Here is a 20,298-nt window from a genome sequence, read left to right as displayed (position 1 = left end):
AACTTGGCCTGAGGATTCTGGGAGTTGAAGTCTTCATATCTTATAGTTGCTAAGTTTGAAAAACACTGCTTTAGATACTTTACATTAAGAGAGTTACATTGAGAAGAAACCTTGTTTGTTTCCTACTCTTGAGCATGTCCACTATAGCTGGACATGGAGTATTGAGGCTCAAAAGTTCCAGGCAATAAAGTAGGATAATACTTAACACTGAACTAATACAGGTGGTCCTCGACTTACGACCACAATTGAGGCCAAAATCTCCATTGGTAAGCAAGATAGTTGTTAAAGAGAGTTTTGCCCCATTTTACAATCTTTCTTGCCACAGTTGTTAAATGAATCACTGCAGTTGTTAAGATAGTAACATGGTTGTGAAGTGAATCTGGCTTCCCCATTGACTTTGCTTGTCAGAAGGTCACAAAAGGTGATCACATGACCCCTAGGGCACTTCAATCCTCATAAATATGAATCAATTGCCAAGCATCTGAATTTTGATCACATGATCATGGGGATGCTGCAACAGACGTAAGTGTAAAAAACGGTCATAAGTCACTTTTTTCAATGCTGCTGCAACTTTGAAGAATTATTTAATGCATGGGTGCCCAACCTTGGCAACTTTAAGACTTGTGGACTTCAACTCCCACATTCCCCATTTCAGTACTACTTTATTAATGCCAATTATATAGGATTTGTAGTATAGAAGTTTGTATATATTGCCAGGAGCCTTAATTCAAGGACAATAGGACTGACTTTGGTCCCAAATTAATGATAACCCAAAAGTTCTGACAAAAATGTTTTGATTACCTGTTCGTATGTGATTAAATGAAATCTAGTTAGTGATAATATAAAAATTATCCAGCTCTACTACATTTTATAGATTGTATACACTATAGATGTATATGAATCTTTTAAGCACATTTATCAAAATTGATGGATTTGAGATGTTTCCTTTTAAAATTCCTAGTCTCAGAGTGGCTCTCTCTAGATTCCTTCCATCCGTCCAGAAAGATCTATGAGATGGTCCTTGCAGAGTCCCACTATTGAGGACATACCATCTCCAGGCACCACATAGTTAAAATGCTTTGGAACAGCCCATTTCTGAATATTCAGATCATCCCCTTCTTATTATATGTTAGAAAAATTAACTTAATTTTTAATTAAGCTTTAATTAGAAATTAACTTAATTTTTCTTAGAAAAAGGCTAATTAAATTATGTTGCCCCTGAATATTTATTTTTTGCATGTTTGTTTTTAGTCTATATATCTTTGGTGTCGCTCAGTCTCTGGAAATGAGGCTTTATTTACTTATTCTAAATTATTCTGTGTCTTTTGTGGCAAGGTGCTTCATTATAAATTAATTATAACCTTTAGTAGTAATTCTATTGAATGCCCAGATGACTTCTAAAAAATTGCAAAATACTGTTGTTTAAAATGTTATGTTGATATTACAGTAAGAGCGGTGATAAAAATATTCTTTCTTTTCACCTGATTTTATCCATGTGTTTTCAGATTTTTTTAAGGGCTGTATGCTTCCTTTTTAAAAAATGGTAACTTGGAATTTTATGGCAGTGCTGGTTGGTTTTGCCTTTTAGTCATGGAATCACAGAATACATAAATATGTGAATATATTTCTGTGTGTCTGTTGATTCAAGTAGAATAAAAGTATAGTATACAAGTAGAATAAAAATTCTATATGTGATATGCTTATATTTGAGAAATCATTTTCCATATATTAAATTAGCACTATTTTTGCATAAGAGTTGGTGCAGCCTACATAATGGTAATTTAATTTACTGCTACTATTTTTGGTTTCCTGAGTGCTTAAAAACATTATCTAAAACAGATTAAGTAAAAAAAGTAATTACATTTATTCTTAAGTGTTCCATTTTGAATAATTCAGATTATAATATCACAGTTTGGAAATACCTTCTTTAAAATATTTCCCCAACTTTATTATTAGAATTACTAAATTACTAAAATATAAGGAAAATTGTTCCAGGGTTTTATTATTTTTTTTAATCCTGAATTCAATCCTTATTTATGCTTACTAGCTGTCCTTAAAATGCAGAGAAGCTATTCCATTTCAATTCTTACTTATTTCCAAAAGGTACAGTCTGCAATTCAGAAACATTGGCACCCAATAAAATATTCCTTGACAAAAGGAAATTGGTTTTGCTCTTTCATATGCAAACAAATGCAAGGTTGAAAAGGACTGGGGAATAGAAAGGAATCAGAATAATTGGGCAAAATGATTATCTGGGAAAGGAAACAAGGCAGATTTTTGAAATATAAATGTAGCACATTTTAATATGTTAGAAAAAATCAAGACTTTGTGCAGATCATTGTGCAGATCTGTTTCTTTATGAGGTTTGCTAAAACATGGAGGTCAGCAACTCAATCCGACGGATGCCTTGGGGTCCATGATGCCACAAAATGGCACTTAAGAAGCTCTTATTTTAAAATCAACATTAAAAAAACACTATAGTAGAATCATTGAATGTATGAAGTGGGAAGTTATCTAGAGGGCTCATATTTATTTAATTTACTTTTTATTTAAAACATTTATATAGCTGCTTGCTTTACTTTGCTTGGTTGCTTATCTATCTATCTATCTATCTATCTATCTATCTATCTATCTATCTATCTATCTATCTATCTATCTATCTATCCATCCATCCATCCATCCATCCATCCATCCATCTATCTATCTTTATCTATCCATCCATCCATCTATTATTCCTCCTTTATTTACAAATAACTCAAAGTGGTGAACATTTCTAACACATCTTTTTTCTGCTTCCCCTCCCCCACAACAACAACCCTGTGAGGTGGGTTAGGCTGACCCATCTGACTTTCATGGCTAAGGCGGGACTAGAACTCAAAGTCTTGTTTTCTAGCCTGGTGTCATTAGACCAAACTGGTCCATTATATCAAATTCCAGGCAGCTCCCAATCAGCAACTAAAGCAATATGAATAATAAAACAACACAGTGCCATATTACACCTATTAAAATCATAAACATTAAAAACCTGGCACCATTTTCTCTGTTCAATTCCAGATTTGATTAAGCCACCCAAAAACTGTTTGAAAGCCTCTGGTGAGGAGACTCTAATGATATTTGTCCACCTTTTAACAGCTCAAAGCTTCAGAAGCTTTCACTTTGATTCTCCCATCTTTTAATTTCTGTCAAATGGTCCTGTCTGCTCTCACTGTCAATAGAGAACAAACCTACCCTTCTTGTATCTCTCAGCCTTTTAGAAATGTACAATATTACATCTCTCCTCAGACTCTTTTTTGCTATCTAAACATGTTGAGCTCCTTCCTGACAAGAAATGGCTTCCAGAAAGGACCCAATTGATGCTTAGGTTACAATTCAGTTATCTGTAAGATTTACACTTCTGAATTTTGTCCTGAATTTCCAAGTTTACAAAATATACTGAAATATATATTTTAAAACTTGTATGCTTGAGAGAAGTACATTGAAGATATCTGGAACTTTGTAGATCAATCTTTTCATCAGCATGCATAATAATGAACTCTCATGAAATTTTAAAGAGAGATTGAGAGATAAATATAGACAGGCCACATTTATCAATGAACGTATGCCAACATGACATATTATGGAACCCATTTTCTCCTCCCATATCTCAATTTACATCAAAATATTTCGTGCATCTGATGAAATGAGCTGCAACTCATGCTGATGCCTTTTAATAAAATTTGCTAGTTAGAAAAAGTGCTACCAGATACCTGATTTTATGAAATTTGAGCAATCCATCCTCTGCTTCAAAGGTATTCAGATATTGTACTGTATTTTAGAATAAATAGGACTCTGAATGGATATTTACTATTCCACCCACTAGAACTTTTAGAAGCAAGCCAGGCTTCTCCTGTTGTAAATATTTTGAATGTTTGCCATTACTGGAAGAACAAGTTTTGTACTTGTTTAATATCTGCTGACTTTATATACTTTGATAACTTTTTTGTGATCATTTCATCCCACACTTGAGAAAGCCAGCTGTCATTTAGTTCCATTTTTGGCATCTTATTTTATGACAACCCTGCACCTACCCACATATACCTTTCTTATACATGTGCCTGAACACACAGACTGCAATGCTTAATTCCCAATCTTGACTTTGTATTATGAAAATTAAACTGTGACACTTGCATTCAATTCCTCTATTTTATCTGTTACTGAAACTCTACACCAGTGTTTTTCAACCTTGGCAATTTGAATATATGTGGACCTCAACTCCCAAAATTCCCCAGCCAGTTAGTAACAGAACTAGATGTTTGAGGTAGACCTTTATTTTAATTTTGCTCTGCTACAGCTGTTCTTTAGCTGTATTATTTATTTGATTTGTATGACTTGCAGATATTTTAAAAATCTAAGACATTGATTAATTGATTATGTGCCACCAAGTCACTTTCCGCTCCTAATGACCACATAGATTTTTCCATGAAAAATGTTAAAACGCACATTTAAATTAATATTAAAGCTGATTAGCAAAAGTGTGCTAGAAGAGAGGCATCTTTACAAACACTGAAGAAGGGTTTGCGAAATGCATCTTCTGTATGAGTAACAGTTTTCTTAACTCTCATTTTCTCTTTTTTAGAAATTTGTTTTCATTGAATAGAGATGCTTGTTAGGTGGCAATAATGGCACATTCTTAAGTAGAATAGTAAATTTATTGCATGGATTACACTAATGATAAAGCAATTTTTAATTAATTATAATGGTACAGAAAATTTGATTTTTGAGATATGAAGAGTGTAAGGTAGTTTCCCCAAAAGTTGGAATCTTATTTCATAACATTTTATTCAGTGTTAATGTTAAATGGAGAATTTTGCAGGTTCTGTCCAGAATGGGAAGAATGAGTATGATAGAGGTCCCCAACCTTTTTGGGTTGGTGGCCCGGAGGGAATGGGAGGGGGAGATGCCCTTACTCGCTCATGCGCACACGTGAATGGGGCTGCATGAGTGACGCTGGTTGTGACGCTAGCACCTGTGTGATGCTGGCAGTGACGCTAGCGCCCATGTAATGCTGGCAATGATGCTAGTGTGACTAGGGGTTGAGTGCGCGCACACACGTGCACACTAGCCAGCCACTCATGTGGCCTGGTGGCCAATAGGCCACAGCCCAGTAGTGGGCCACGGCTCACAGGTTGGGGATCCCTGGAAAATGATACAAGATCAACAGAAGAAATTATGCCTGAAAAAGTCAAGGATGCTGTTGGAATACTAGTGTGGCATCTGCAGGGGAAGCAAGTTGTGTGACCCATGTCATGATGTCATTGTGGTTCTAAAGATCCCTATATTGATTAATATTCCCTAAGATCAAACCACTCAACAGCTAACGAACAGTAGCAGAATTCTGGAACAGATTAGGTTGCATTATTTTCTATTTTTCCCCCCAAATAGTTACTTCTTTGGCTTCTGTGAGACAAGCTGATGTTGTTGATGGATATTAGCAGGGAGAGAATCTGAGCAATAAAACAGCTATGTCTCAGTTCAGATATCATTCTCACTAAATTAATTTAAGATGTTTCAGCTGTAAACACGGAATCCAGAGCACCATCGGGTGCAGTCTCAGCTGGTCCTTTGGTCACTCTTTTCTTCCATTATTTCCAAATGTAATCCTCCTGGAAATAAGAAGCCTTGTTTTCTATTTTTATGAAAGCTACATACAAGTCATCAATCACCAAATGTATTTCATCTTGCCTACCATAAATTAAGTTACACTCTTTACACTGTATAAGGATTTGTCAGGTGTTCCTGAAATAAAAAGACAAATGAATCAGCAGCTTGGTGCCATAATCTATTTGTAGATGAAAAATTGGCATTTCGTAAACCATAGTACACTCTAGAGAAACAGCATTAATATCTGCCTGAAAAGAAAGAAGTTTGACCTTCTTTAAGGTGAGTATGGGTCACATCTTATAAGAAGATTTCATGATCTGCTCCAATTTGCCTAAGAATTGTAATATATTTGAACTGATCCTTCAAAAACTAAGACAGATTTCATTTAGTGACTGCTTCATTTAGTGATCATTTGCAGTTACAAAAGTGATGAAAAAATAACTTCATAACCAATCCCAGATCTACAACCTTTGCAGGTTCATAAAGCAAAAGAAAGCTGAAGTAGGACTATAAAGTACAGTTGCAGCTTCACTTAGTGACCACTTTGCTTAACAACTGAGTCTTTGATCCCAGTTGTGGTTGCTAAACTAGGACTACCTTGCCATGGCAACATTCAGGTTATATATTTTTTCCCCATAGTAGAATATGCTGTTCTGGAATCAGTGTGACATAATTGTTAATGTAACAGTGATGTGGTAAGATGAGACATGATATTCAGCCTTGGAAACTCAATGGATAATTGAGCCAGCCACTCTCTCTTTGCCTAGCCTTCATCATTAGGTTATTATTATGAGTTGTTACTATGTATATATGGTACCACTTCAAGATCTAGGCTAGGGAGAAAGGTGGGACATAAATCTAATTATGATTTCTTCCTTGAACTTCCAATTCCTTATTATACAAACTCAAACTGTTTTCAAAGAGGTAAAAATAATTTTCCTTTGTCATGGTAACATCACAGCATCACCAAGCGTCCTTGACAAACCTATGGAAGGCTGATTGTGGTGCCCAGCTAACGATAACAATATACATAAAAATGTGAATACACAGCTGCCCATTCTTTAGCTGATGTTGGCCTTCATATGCAGGTATTTAGTAGTGACTTGTCAGGTGCAAGAAACCAGAAGCCAGGATCGAGTTCAAAAGCATTGTGAGTTTATTCCATGCACAAGAATTTGATCTACTAATAGTCAAGGCAAGTTGATGTGAGAATGGACTTCAAGGGGGACTTAGGTCTCTTTCGGAAGTGTACTGATGATGCATTTGACCCTGCTCTCAGGCTCAGCCTGGTCTTCTCCTACAGATCTTCTTCATCCAGACTCTTTATTATTATTATTTTTGGTTGCACGGTCAGCCACATGTTCAGACTGGATTTGGCATTTTTATCCACCTATCCACCTATCTTGATCAAATGGTATTTGATGGTGTTAAAGCTATCATCGCAGGATGTAAGCTGTTTCACGTCAGGCTGCCTTTTGCAATAGTCTGATGGTGATTTTGTCAGTGCCAATTATCTTCAAGTATTTATTGTAATAAAATAAATAGTATCTGTATTATAATCTCTATATAAATAAAAATGTAAATGTTTGTTTGTTCAAAATCTTAAATCTCCGAAAGTTCTTCACCGATTTCTTTGAAATTTTGACACAAAACACGCATGTATTGCATTTGAATACATGCGTGTTTTTATATACCTATATTATATAGATGTCACACCTGTGACAGGTAAAAACATGCTTTTTTGAAAATCAGCACCATCTGTTGGACGTAAAAGCAACACACGCTTTTACCAGACTGAGCCACAGCAACGCGTGGCTGGGTACAGCTAGTATTTAATATATTAATAATACAATATAACATATTATAGTATTTATTATTATATATTTACTCCAATATCTAGTGTAGTCCTTGTTGACCCAAGCAATAACAAATTTGGTATGGTTTCTGTAAATTACATCTCACCATATTGTTTATGGGAGAGGCATTCTTCATGGAGCTCCTTTAGCATTTTCAGATATCAAGGAAGCACTTTAGCACTCCAAGGGTTCCACTCATGACTGGTATTACAACAGATTTAGTCTACCTCTTCAGTTGAGACCTGTCTGATATGGTTGCACCTGTTCAGCATAGCGCTTTGCATCACGAGGGCACCTCGTGATGCATAGACCTCTCATCCATGATAAAATGTTCCTTCGGTGGAACAAAATATCCAATAATAATATTATTAAATTAATGCAACTACCTTACATCCCTCTAAAGCAATTACTCCCACCCATTTTCTTGTTCATATTCCTAAATGTTTTTTTCAGTATTAAAAGAGGATTTTAAAAAGTGGTGTAGACAAAGTTACAGAAAAATTCCACGCAGTTACATAGCCGGTTTCCTCCGTGTGCTCATTTCCCTAGCAGACACCATTCAGCCTGAGGAGCACAGATTGCTGAAATGTTTGATCACAAAGTCAACTTTTAAGGGTTATTTTTTTAACAGCAATAATACAGTATATGCGTAATATAAAACAATACAACTACGTTATGTGTGTGTTTAATGCGAAAGTCAAAAAAATTACATTTTTTCTCTTACAAGATATAATCTCTCTGTGTTTGTTTCCATGTTGTATTCAATCTTCCTGAAGTCTCTTTGTATTGCCTTTTTACATATATTTCTGGTGTTGGCGTGCTGGTTAAAGGCAAACATAGAAAAACGTGATCCAAGTTTTTGCTTCCAGTGTACAAAGAGGAGTCCCCTTCCTCCCCCCCACCTCACCCCCACCCCCGTTTTCTGCTGGCATTAAAACATAAAGTGTGATTATAATAGTAATATTGTGGGAACCTTCAAAGCAGAAAGATACATCATTATGCACTGCTGTGTGCACGTAAAATCTGTCTGCAACTCTTAAACCAAAAGTACCTTTTCCTAGAACCAGGCAGCAGCTGTGGCTAGCAATTGCACAGTCCCAGAAAAAGATGCAGCTGTGTGAAGAAATTGCAGAGCCTTGCATGCATGTTTGTGATGGTATGAGAGAGAAAAAATATATATAAGGGCAGTTTCTTAAGAGCTTGATTAGATCCTTTCCTAAGTATACCTCAAAAGACATTGAATGGATTTTTCTTGGAACTTTACAGAGATATAAATAATGCATGAAGGTATCTAATTCTGCAAATCTTTACGTAGATTGAAGAGGACACTGTAGCTCTTCTGGATCACAGTGACAGTGATGAGGAATTTGATCCAAGTACACTTCCAGATCCAGATGGCCCCAAAGATGAGGAACAAGAAATTCTTCCCAAAAGCCACAGGTATTTTGTTGCATTGACCTTTTAATTTACTTTCCTTCTTTGTTTTTCTTCTTCTTCTTCTCTAGCTTACCAGAGTCTAAGCAATCAATCAAACTTACCTTCATTCTGCTGCAGTTAGATCAGCCAATTAGCTTAGACTATTCAACTATGGACAAGAGAATGCAGAACAGCCCTGGCTGCTAATTTAAATTTATGGCTTGATTATCTAGCAGGTATATACACAGATAACACAAATGTTAGTGGTAAGATGGATTCTGCGCATAAGCTGTATGTACTTTGGCTCCCCTATGATTATGATTATGACTATTGGACACAAAAGATGCAGGAGAACAACTTTCAGGGCCTCCAAAGTTTTTTCACCTGGCTGTCTGCCTTCTCCTTCTCCACTTCCAAGAGAATCTGAGTGAATTGGAGGGTGGCAGTGCTGCCACTGCTAACTGAGACCATGGCTGGTCATACAGATAGTTGAGACAGTTGTTAATTGAGTTCTGCCTCATTTTACAACCTTTCTTGCCACAGTTGTTAAATGAATCACTTCAGTTGTTAAGTTAGTAACACGGTTGTTAAGTGAATCTGGTTTCCCCATTGCCTTTGCTTGTCAGAAAGTTACAAAAAGGGATCACGTGACCCCAGGGCATTGCAAAATGAGTCAGTTGCCAAGTGTCTTGAGTTTTGATCACGTGACCATGGGGATGCTGCAATGATTGTAAGTGTGAAGCATGGTCATAAGTCATTTTTTTCAGTGCCATTGTACCTTCAAATAATCACTAAACAAACTGTTGTAAGTGAAGAACCACCTGTACAGCAGCAGTGGAGGAAAAAGCATAGCCATAGCAGGATAACATTCCCCTCCCTTCTGCTTCTCTTCTTCTGTTGTGTCTTGTTTTGGGACCCCTGGAAATATGTGTCAAGAAAAATCCCAGAACTTCCTGTGTGGATTTAAAAAAGCATGAGAGTGGACAGAATTCAAGTCTCATTCCTCGTTTTCATGCAATGCATATCCAAGCCTTTATAAAAAAAAGACTTGTGAAGGAGTCATAGTTTCCATCTTTTTCACTGCCCCACAGATGCCCCCGTGTCTTATAGGGTGGCCGAAGGTGTCCACTCACCCAATTTGTTCGCACTTGCTTTTAATATAGTGAAGTAAGTTAAATGTATGGGTTTTTTAAAAAAAAATGTAATTACTTATTTAGTTTAGTTTATACACAGTTAACAAGATAATCTTTAATATTAGTGAAAAAAATAAAATTAAAATACAAACCAAGAAAAAACAAATGATCTTTTTTTTCTTTATAATGTATGTAATGAAAAGAAGAAAATACAACTTTGTGCTAATGATGTTGGGAAAAGGTTGATGCTTTGTCTTGATTATAGAAAGCTTTAGAAAACGTCTTTTCAACCACAGGTAGCAATTTTTTCCTTATCTCATCCCTTAAGGGATGAAAGGTATGTATAATCCACTATTTTATATCTGTTTAACAAATCACCTTTAAGTCATATCCCTCCACAAGCTTAGTGAAATGAATTTTTTAGGTATCTGGTGTCATTCATTGTATTGCTTATTTAAGACAATCATAATGTTAAGTAAGAAGGTGGGAAGAGGCACAGGGGACAGTAGCAGCAGAGCTAAATATTCATCAGGCAAGTTAAATTGAATTTTTAATATCTCTAGTACTTCAACGCTCTTGAAAAGGCATGTCGATTTGGAACAAAGCTCTGATCAGTCTTTTCATTACTTCAATTAATCTTTTACATACTTGGCTGTTCTTTTTAGTTTTCACTTCTAAATGGAATATGCAGTTCAGCTGTTTCAAGATTACTTTTTTCAGGCTGAATTCCTAACTATAACTTTTGCTAAGTAGATATTTTTTAATTATAGGCAGTAATTGAATTTATCATTTAATGGATATTTGGGGAAAACATTGTGATTTGAAGGTTGATGCTAACAATTTGACTGATGAAATGGTTTAAAAATGCCTTCAGTTTCTCTTTTAAGATGAGCCATATTTGATATTCAAAGGCTCATACAGCCTTGTAAACATTTTATCCTCATTGTGTAGTTAACCGTAGTGTACCTACAGTTAAAGAGAGAAAAATTAAGACAGAATTTTAGCCAGCCAGATATTCAATTTGCTGTACAACGGGCAGTGGGATTCAAGGTAGCATTCAAGGTAGACAAAAACTACAGCTGCATCATGTCCAAGACTATTTACATATCTGCACAGTTAAAACTCTTTAAAATTGTCTTACCTAATGTCTGAGAGAGAAAACAGCTCACTGGCAGAATCAAGACCATCCATATCTTGTGGGATATTTAGTTTTATAGGGAAGGTGCATTGACATAGAAGGCATGTTTCCTGAGTGCTAAGATTACATTGTTTAATATAAGTGACCTAGAACATGTCCACCCTATTCTATCTTGGAGAGAGATGGTCTCACAAACAATCCAGATTTATGCATGGAGGTCAAGGTTCACTCAGAACCAGTTGCCCGTGCCATTGCATTCTGGATCAGTTATAAGTTCTGAGAACTTTTCAAGGCAGTTCTGAGAACTATTCAAAACTAATTATGGGAGACCCTCTTATCTACCCCTCCATTCTCCGGACACTGAGAAAAAACTTGATGGCATCACTTGGTCATCCAAGAATAGAGATGTATAACTGGATATTATCAGTGTACTGATGATATTTAACCCTAAGCCAAAAAATAAACTTTGACCAGTGACTTTGTGTAGATGTTAAATGGGAATGAGGTGAATGTTGAGCCCAGAACCACCACACAAAACTGAGAGCTATGATTAGACCTCTCTCCCCCTCTGAATGGTCGAGAAGGATATCACAATCAAAATTATTTTATCAAGCCGGTGTTATTAATTGCTCTGGTTCTCTTAGAGGCAGATTACTAGCCCAACGGACAACAGATCTAACACCTCCACACACAGCCCCGAATTAGAATAAAAATTTATTTTTATGTTCCAACTAATTACTCCAACCTTCAATCCAAACCTGGTCACTTTCAGATGCAGTAAGAGCCCAGCTTCACAATCCCTAAACAACATATGTTGCATCTCACGGGCCATTATAAAAGAGTTGTAATCTAACTCATTTGGACGGCATCTGGTTGGAAAGACAAAGGCATTCTTTTCTTTGTATAACCAGCTCCTATTTAGTTTCAACTCTGGCTGTTGATGTTGACCTGATGTTTTTTCTTGATGGATTCCTAGGTTAATCTGTTTTTAAATCCTTGAATTATTATTATTTTTTAAAGTAATGTTCTGTATTTGCACTGAGGCTAGTATGTGAGGATAAATAGGTACTGCTAAACCATAAACCTTAATATATCTAATTAAAAGAGCTGTAGTGGCGCAATGGTTAGAACGCAGTATTGCAGGCTAATTCTGCCGACTGCCAGCAGTTTGCTGCCTCAAGGTGGACTCAGCCTTCCATTCTTCCAAAGTCCATAAAATGTGGACCCAGATTGTTAGGGGCAATCTTAAAGGGGGCTGTAAAACACTGTGAAGAGGTATATAAGTCTTAAGTGCTATTGCTGTTGCTATCTTTAATTAACTTGGGGGAAAAACATACTGAATGCAAAATGAGTCCTTTGTTTGGACATAGTATTTCAGGCTCATTTAGAGCTCTAGGTGCTTCTTAAGTTCTTTGGAAGGATGTTTAACTCAGAAATATACACTCTCCTAAAACAAACAAAACAACCACCTTAAGCTGTCTAGTTTTGCAACCTAAATTTAATATTGTCAAACACTAGAAAGGCATAAAGATGGCATCGAGTTTATCTGAAAGTCTTTCTTTTTTCTGAAAGGCTTGATCTTCACGAGATGTCATATTTCTACTGTTGACCTTAGTATTTTGTTTTAACGGGGTTAGTTGCTCTTTTAAGCCAGCTTGATCCCTTGATATATATAACATATGTTAAATACGTTTTAAATCAGTCATTGCTTTGGGGTTTTGTAGCAGAAAAAACCCGAACACAGTGTGATAGCAAAGAGGGAAAGAAAAGGAAAAAAATACAAACAGCTAGCAGTGGCTTAAAAGCTGAGCAGTATCAACCGTTAAAAGGACATTTTAATTTCATTCGCCATAAAGGAGGGAGGGTGTGCATTGTGTAGAGGTGAATGATGACAATGAAGACAACAGCAGTTCCAATAGACCAAAGAAAGAAAGATAAAGTTGAGTGCCTGAAGCAATGAAAAGATAATGCTTTGCTGACCAAGGCTAGGATTAGACAGTTGCTGCATTATGAATGTAGGCTGTGTTTGGTTTAGTTGAGTATCTTCACTTTTAACCACAAACAAAAAAGTGTTGGGCTGCCTCCTTTTCAAACATCACTCTGTACCATATGTGACGTAGTTGATTTAAAAGAGGTTTTTTTAAAAAAATAATGATTATTTTTGTTAAAGAGAAATGAATCAGAATATACAAAAATACAGAGTAGCCACATTAAAACCTAGGCAGCTCTAACTATAAAGGAGTTAGTGGAATACCAAACAAGTAACTATTTTACATGAAAAAAAGAATAGATAAACTAAATTCTGTAAAATGGGTTAATAATATATAATTAATTAAACCGAGTAAAAATAAGCAATGAATAACATATAAAAGACAAAAAGGCCTATCCATAAGGCACACATCCCTGATCAGAACAGTACCCCTATTCCAGCGGTTCTCAACCTATGGGTCGCGACCCCATTTGGGGTCGATCGACCATTTCACGGGGGTCGCCAAGCAAGACTGTCCGCCATTTTTTTCCCCTTTTCCGGCGGGTGCCTTACCTCCCTTGAGCTGGGCCAGCTGGTGGTCGGCCTGCTCCATCTCTGCCGCTTGCCAGCTACGCCTCGGCCGGTGCAGGGGGTGGAACCACGCATGCGCTGCGCTCCCGGGCAGGGAAAGTCCTCGACTTACGACCGGTTGGGTAGTCCTCGACTTACGACCGGTTTAGTCCTCGACTTATGACCAGTTTAGTCCTCGACTTACGACCGGTTGGGGGTCGCGGCATTAAAAAGATTGAGAACCACTGCCCCTTAGTATCAAACTTTTTTTTTTAAAGATACCGGTAGCATGTAATTGGGATGGGAATGAAACCTACTAAAACTTTACAGTATACATAGTTCTATAGAGACAAGAATACAATTGAATTAGAACAGAATTTATTTATTTTATGGCCATTTAATGATGCCTCTATATGTGTGAGTGTGTATGTGAGTGTGTGTGTGTGTGAGAGAGAGGGGGGGGTAAGGAGTTTTTTCCCTTGGTCAGTTTAAGATAGCTTTGTCCACATTTTGCTTGATTTTAGTTCTTCGGGCATTTGGCTTCGTGCTTGTAGAAATCTGAGTGGAGAACATTTTCAGAGCACAAATTGCTGAAAAAGAGACTAGCACATCATGTAATATATTTTCATTATTCCCACTGCGTGCAGTCAGTGTTCTGACACTAAGTGAGGAGGAGGTCGTTCTGAGGCTCCACAGAAGGGTCTGTAATAATTAATCTTCATTAGAAATCTTTCTTTAGCCTTGGAAATTAAAATGTGGTTTGCCCTCCAGAGTCTTCGATTAGCAAAATAGCAATTCTCAAGAGGCTGTTTGTAAATTTTGCATTATGCTGGCAGAACAGCAGCCTTAAGAAATCAGCATTTAAACTGCATGAAGTTAGATAACTGCATAGAAAAGTGCATTAGTTGGTCTTAAATTAAGTGAGAGCAACAGGATTAACTAAGTGACATTTATTTCTACCCTCCCCACAAAATACAGAAATGTGTGTCTATTGAAGAGATGTACCATCTGTCATATAAGTCCTTTTATTTCTGTGTAAGGCAGTGGTTCTCAACCTTTTTAATGCCGCGACCCCAACCGGTCGTAAGTCGAGGACTAAACCGGTCATAAGTTGAGGACTAAACCAGTCATAAGTCGAGGATTAAACCGGTCATAAGTTGAGGACTACCCAACCGGTCGTAAGTCGAGGACTTTCCCTGCCCGGGAGCGCCGCGCATGCGTGGTTCCACCCCCTGCGCCGGCCGAGGCGTAGCTGGCAAGCGGCAGAGATGGAGCAGGCCGACCACCAGCTGGCCCAGCCCAAGGGAGGTAAGGCACCCGCCAGAAAAGGGGGAAAAAAATGGACAAAAAAATGGCGGACAAAAAAAATGGCCGACAGCCTTGCTTGGCGACCCCCATGAAATGGTCGATCGACCCCAAATGGGGTCCCGACCCACAGGTTGAGAACCACTGGTGTAAGGAGTTAGAGCTAAAAGAGGCCATTTAAGGCTATCAAGTCCAATCCTTTTCTCAATGTAGGAATCAGATCAAAGCAACCTAAATAGATGGGTGTCTATTTCAACACAACAAAACTTGGATCTTTCCAGTTTTCCGGCTAATTGGTTCTATTGTAAAACTGCTCTTACTGTTAAGATTATGATGATGTTTCCTTTCTGATGGAGTCTACTTTCCAGTAACTTAGCTGCATTGTTCTGTATCCTATACTCTGGAATGAGAGACAACAGCTCTCAACCTTCTTTTGAGTGATGTATTTTCCATTATTTAAAGTATGCTATTCATTCGTAAAGTAGCACACTTAAAGTATACTATTCATTTTTTGCTCTTGCTAGTCATTTTCTTTAACTGATCTATCTTACAAAATACTTGTTGTACAGATAATGATTATTAAAGGAAGTGTGCTACTTTAAGAAGGTAAAATGTAAATCTAAATGCACTGCATGTTATTTAGGTATCATTCTATGACTGGAACCTTCCTTGGTCAAAAAAATCATTTTTTTTAATGTGGGGCTCCTGTTATCTCTTGTAAACCTCTCTAGTACAGATAGTCCTTGACTTACAACAATTCATTTAGTGACTGTTCAAAGTTACAGCAGCACTGAAAAAAGTGACTTATGATTGTTTTTCACATTTAAGACCATTACAGCATCCTCACGGTCACATGATCAAAATTCAGATGCTTGGCAACTGACTTATATTTATGACCGTTGCAGTGTCGTGGGGCCATGAGATCACCTTTTGTGACCTTCTGACAAGCAAAGTTAATGGGGAAGCTACATTCACTTAATGACTGTATTATTAATTTAACAACTGCAGTGATTCACTTAACTGTTGCAAGAAAGGTTATAAAATGGGGCAAAATTCACTTTATAACTGTTTTGTTTAACAAAAAATTTTGGGCTCAATTGTGGTTGTAAGTCGGGGGTTACCTATATACTCTTCCCCCCCCCCCCCCGCATAAGCACATATTCCTGCCCACCCCCAATTGATGTTCAGTTCTTCCTTCCATTTTTTTCTTGTGCCAAACATGGTCTCTTTCTCAGTTCCTTTAAGTGGGAATAATCAAAACACAGACTGGTCTCTTAAGTACATATTTATTTATTTTTTTAAAAAAAAATGACTTTGGATTGGCCATCCTCTCAAAAGCCTAAATGCATTCTGATAGCATTGATTGCCCAGGAGATTTCAGAGAAAGAGTGATACATATATGTGATTGCTCATTTTAAAGATACTCAGGCATTGGCTTTTAAATGCGACCTAGTTCATATACTGAATCTGTTATGCTTTCTTATTAGTCTTTTAATCACTAATCTTATTATGAACAGATGCTCTATTTGCAATTTCAATCAACTGAAATTCTCCTTGGTTTAAAATCCATTCATGTGATAGAAATAATGGGCTGAATTGCAAATTGGATAAGAAATTTATTTTAATTAACCTGATTTAAGTATCTTATAGATGTGCGTGTGTACATGTATACATACACATATATATATCATTCATCCATCCATTTGTGGAGGGAGGGGTTGCTTCAAAAATGTTTTTCATTACATTAAAATCCAGAGCAAACTTTGTTCTAAATCTGTAGTTTCCAATGGTATGTGATATCTTTTTTGTTAGAAATCAGGACAATAAATTTAAAGTTTAGTTCAGCCTGATGATGATAATGCTGTTATCCATTCAGTCTTATCCGACTCTTGATGATTTTATGGGCCAGGGCTCTACACATCTTTCGATCTTGCACTAAAGTTCAGATTAGTGCTGATTAAATTGAATATGGCGAGACTAAACAAGCTGCCCAAGATCACTAAATGAAATTCACTGGCCCAAAGCTTTTTGTACTTGGTGCCTTCTGGCTGCTTTGGATTACAGTATTCTGTCATTCCAGACTGTTGGCAAGTAGGTGCGATGGGCGTTGACATCCAAGCAATGGAGAGAAGTTGTTTCAGCCTGGGTAACACATAAAAAAGAAAACTCAGAGCTAGCAAAGACAAACGTTCTATTTATGTGTTATTCTATGCAGATTTTGCTTGCTTGTTTATTTATCAACACATTTAAAGAACTTATAAGCAGAATCTTTTCCCAAATACAAATAGCCGTTCAACTCATATTTTGTATAAAGCACATACAGTATAGTGGCCTTAAGCATTTTATTTTAAATTAATGTACAAATAGCAGATTTTGCCTATTAAAAGCTGATGCTGTTTCTGCCTGTGCAACAATAGACATGTTTTAAAGGGTGGGGTAGAAGGGAAGAGAGTCACCTTTTGAAAAACAGGGAGAGAGCGAGCCATTGTCGCAGCACGTTAAGCAGTCCCAAGCCAGAATTTCCATCCTAAAGTCTAAGCGGAACATTTTCAGTCCACCATTGAATGATACTAGTTTGAAATGATGGAAAATTCCTAGCTCTTCTCTTGGTATAAACTAGCCATCTTTAGAGGCAGAAGGTCCTGCTAATATGGTCTGCTGATTGGTCACCAAGACGCTGGATCAAATGTGCCTTTAGTCTGATCTAGGAGGGTTGATCTACTCTTGTGTTTCTCAACTTCAGCAACTTTAATTAGTGTGGAGTTCAACTCCCAGAATTCCCGAGCCAGGGAATGGATCTATACTATATGAGTATAATTGTTAGAAGAGATTAAATGGGTAAATATATGATGGCATTTCCCATTATGTAAATCACACAATTTCTATGCAGTATATGTGTTTGCGTTGATTGTCATCAATCAATAATTGGGGATATTGAACTCACCAGGGATGGTTGATAAATGACACATTTTCCTGGGTCAATTCATTTTCTCCCTATTTTATTTCTAAGCATACGTTTGTTATTTTAAAACCTTATTACTGAAGCCTTGAGACCATTTCTTAATTTAGGTTTTGAATTCTCCAAACTTAATTTCTCTTTGCACATCATTACCATGTTTGCCTCTAATTTGTAATTAAACATTTTCTCATTTAAATCCAGTTACTTTCGTATATGATTTTGATTGGCTTAAATGCCAACAGTAAAAGAATGATTTATTCCTACAGCAAACGTGGAATGGATAAGCGGCAGTTGGATGGAAGCAAATCAGAAGGGGAAACACCACAAAAGAGGAAGAAGATGAAACCTAACCAAGAGGGCTCTTTTCTACCATTAGATACAGGTCTTTCTCTTGCAGAAGATGAAGCATTAGTATTGCAGTTGCTCAACAATTAAACCTCTTTTTCCCCTCTTGGAAATGTTATTCAGGTTATTTTTGTCTTTATTTCACAAAGACAACAGGACAGATGAATGCCCCAAAATATTCATGTGTTAACATCGGAAAGTACAGATTCTCTAATGGGTACCTCATGAGTACTTTGGTTCATAGGTGTACTCTCTTACGAAAGTTGTAAATGTCTTTATCTGTCAGATCTTCCAATAGTTATTTTTTCTAAGATGCCAGGAATTTTTTTTAAAATATATATATAATAATCCTTTGTACAAAAAGCTTTAACCCAGAAGGACAAATCCTTCCCATCTTGGGGTAAGTTTTATAAGATAAAATAACCAAAATTGAATGGATATCCATAAAATATTTTAAATATTATTTATGTCCAAAGTAAAATGAGAAAGGGTTTGACTTCAGTTTTCTTAAAGCATTTACTTGATATTATCTACGTTGATATAAATTATCCTTGCTTTTGCTCTCTTTCAACTAACAATAAATCAATATGCTAATAATTCTGTATATCATTTCTTCTTATGGGGTATTTCCAGATTTTTATCCTTCAAGCATTGGATTTCAATCACTAAATAATATTCCAAGAGCATATTTTTTCACCAATGTTAGCACGAAAAATATGCAGGTTGAAATAAGTCCCACAGGAGAGTCTGCTTTCTAAATACTGGTAGTCCTCAAATTGGGAAAGATTGGCATTAAACCATTAGAAGCAAATCCATGGTGTTCTACCTTAGTTGTGAGAGAGATCATAAAAATCAAGAGCTATGTGTGAAATTCACTAGGAAATGGCATCTGGGTGAGTCAGGATTTACAGCCCCATTGTAACCCATTATTACCAAAAGCCAACATGGCTTTGTCAAAAACAGATCATGCCAGACAAATCTTATTGCATTCTTTGACCAAGTGACAAAATTAGTGGACCAGAGGAATGCTGTGGATACAATTTACTTGGACTTCAGTAAGGCATTTGATAAAGTAGACCACAACCTACTACTTGATAAGATAGAAAAATGTGGGTTAGACAGCATCACCGCCAGATGGATTCGTAGCTGGTGACCAGCCGTACTCAGCATGTGGTCTTCAATGGAACCGCATCTACATGGAGGGAAGTATGTAGTGGGGTGCCCCAAGGCTCTGTTCTGGGCCCAGTGCTCTTCAACATCTTCATCAAAGATTTGGATGAGGGGATAGATGGGGAACTCATCAAATTTGCAGACGACACTGAGCTGGCAGGAATAGCCAACACTCCAGAAGATAGGCTTAAGATACAGAAGGATCTGGACAGACTTGAACTCTGGGCACTATCTAACAAAATGAAATTCAATGGTGAAAAAAGCAAGGTTCTACATTTAGGCAAGAAAAACCAAATGCACAAATATAGTATAGGGGGTACCTTGCTCAATAGTAGTAACTGTGAGAGGGACCTCGGAGTCCTAGTGGATAATCACTTAAATATGAGCCAGTAGTCTGCTGCAGCTGCCAAAAAAGCCAACACGGTGCTAGACTGCATTAACAGAAGGATAGAATCAAGATCACGTGAAGTGTTAATACCACTTTACAATGCCTTGGTAAGGCCACACTTGGAATACTGAATCCAGTTTTGGTCACCATGATGTAAAAAAAGATGTTGAGACTATAGAAAGTACAGAGAAGAGCAACAAAGATGATTAGAGGACTGAAGGCTAAAACCTATAAGGAACGGTTGCTGGAATTGGGTATGTCTAGTTTAATAAAGAGAAGGACTAGGGGTGACATGATAGCAGTGTTCCAAAATCTCAGGGGCTGCCACAAAGAAGAGGGAGTCAAGCTATTCTTCAAAGCACCTGAAGGCAAGACAAGAAGCAACGGGTGGAAAATAACCAAAGAGAAA

General features: G+C 37.0%; 1 protein-coding gene across 1 annotated transcript in view; it reads left to right on the top strand.

The window, feature by feature from the left end:
* The window catches only part of DDX10 (DEAD-box helicase 10), a 146,945-nt gene extending 128,029 nt beyond the window's left edge, over positions 1–18,916 (top strand). The window contains exons 18-19 of the mRNA XM_015812934.1: positions 8,812–8,936; positions 18,253–18,916. Coding sequence (XP_015668420.1) covers positions 8,812–8,936; positions 18,253–18,421 — 294 coding nt within the window. The 3' untranslated portion in view covers positions 18,422–18,916. The remainder of the gene's footprint in view (positions 1–8,811; positions 8,937–18,252) is intronic.
* Positions 18,917–20,298: the final 1,382 nt, after the last annotated feature.

The sequence above is a fragment of the Protobothrops mucrosquamatus genome, unplaced genomic scaffold (genome assembly GCF_001527695.2).
Source record: "Protobothrops mucrosquamatus isolate PMUCROS unplaced genomic scaffold, P.Mucros_1.0 scaffold_66, whole genome shotgun sequence".
Lineage (NCBI taxonomy): Eukaryota > Metazoa > Chordata > Lepidosauria > Squamata > Viperidae > Protobothrops > Protobothrops mucrosquamatus.
Note: the sequence above shows the minus strand (reverse complement) of the source record. Positions and strands in the feature narration are given on the sequence as shown.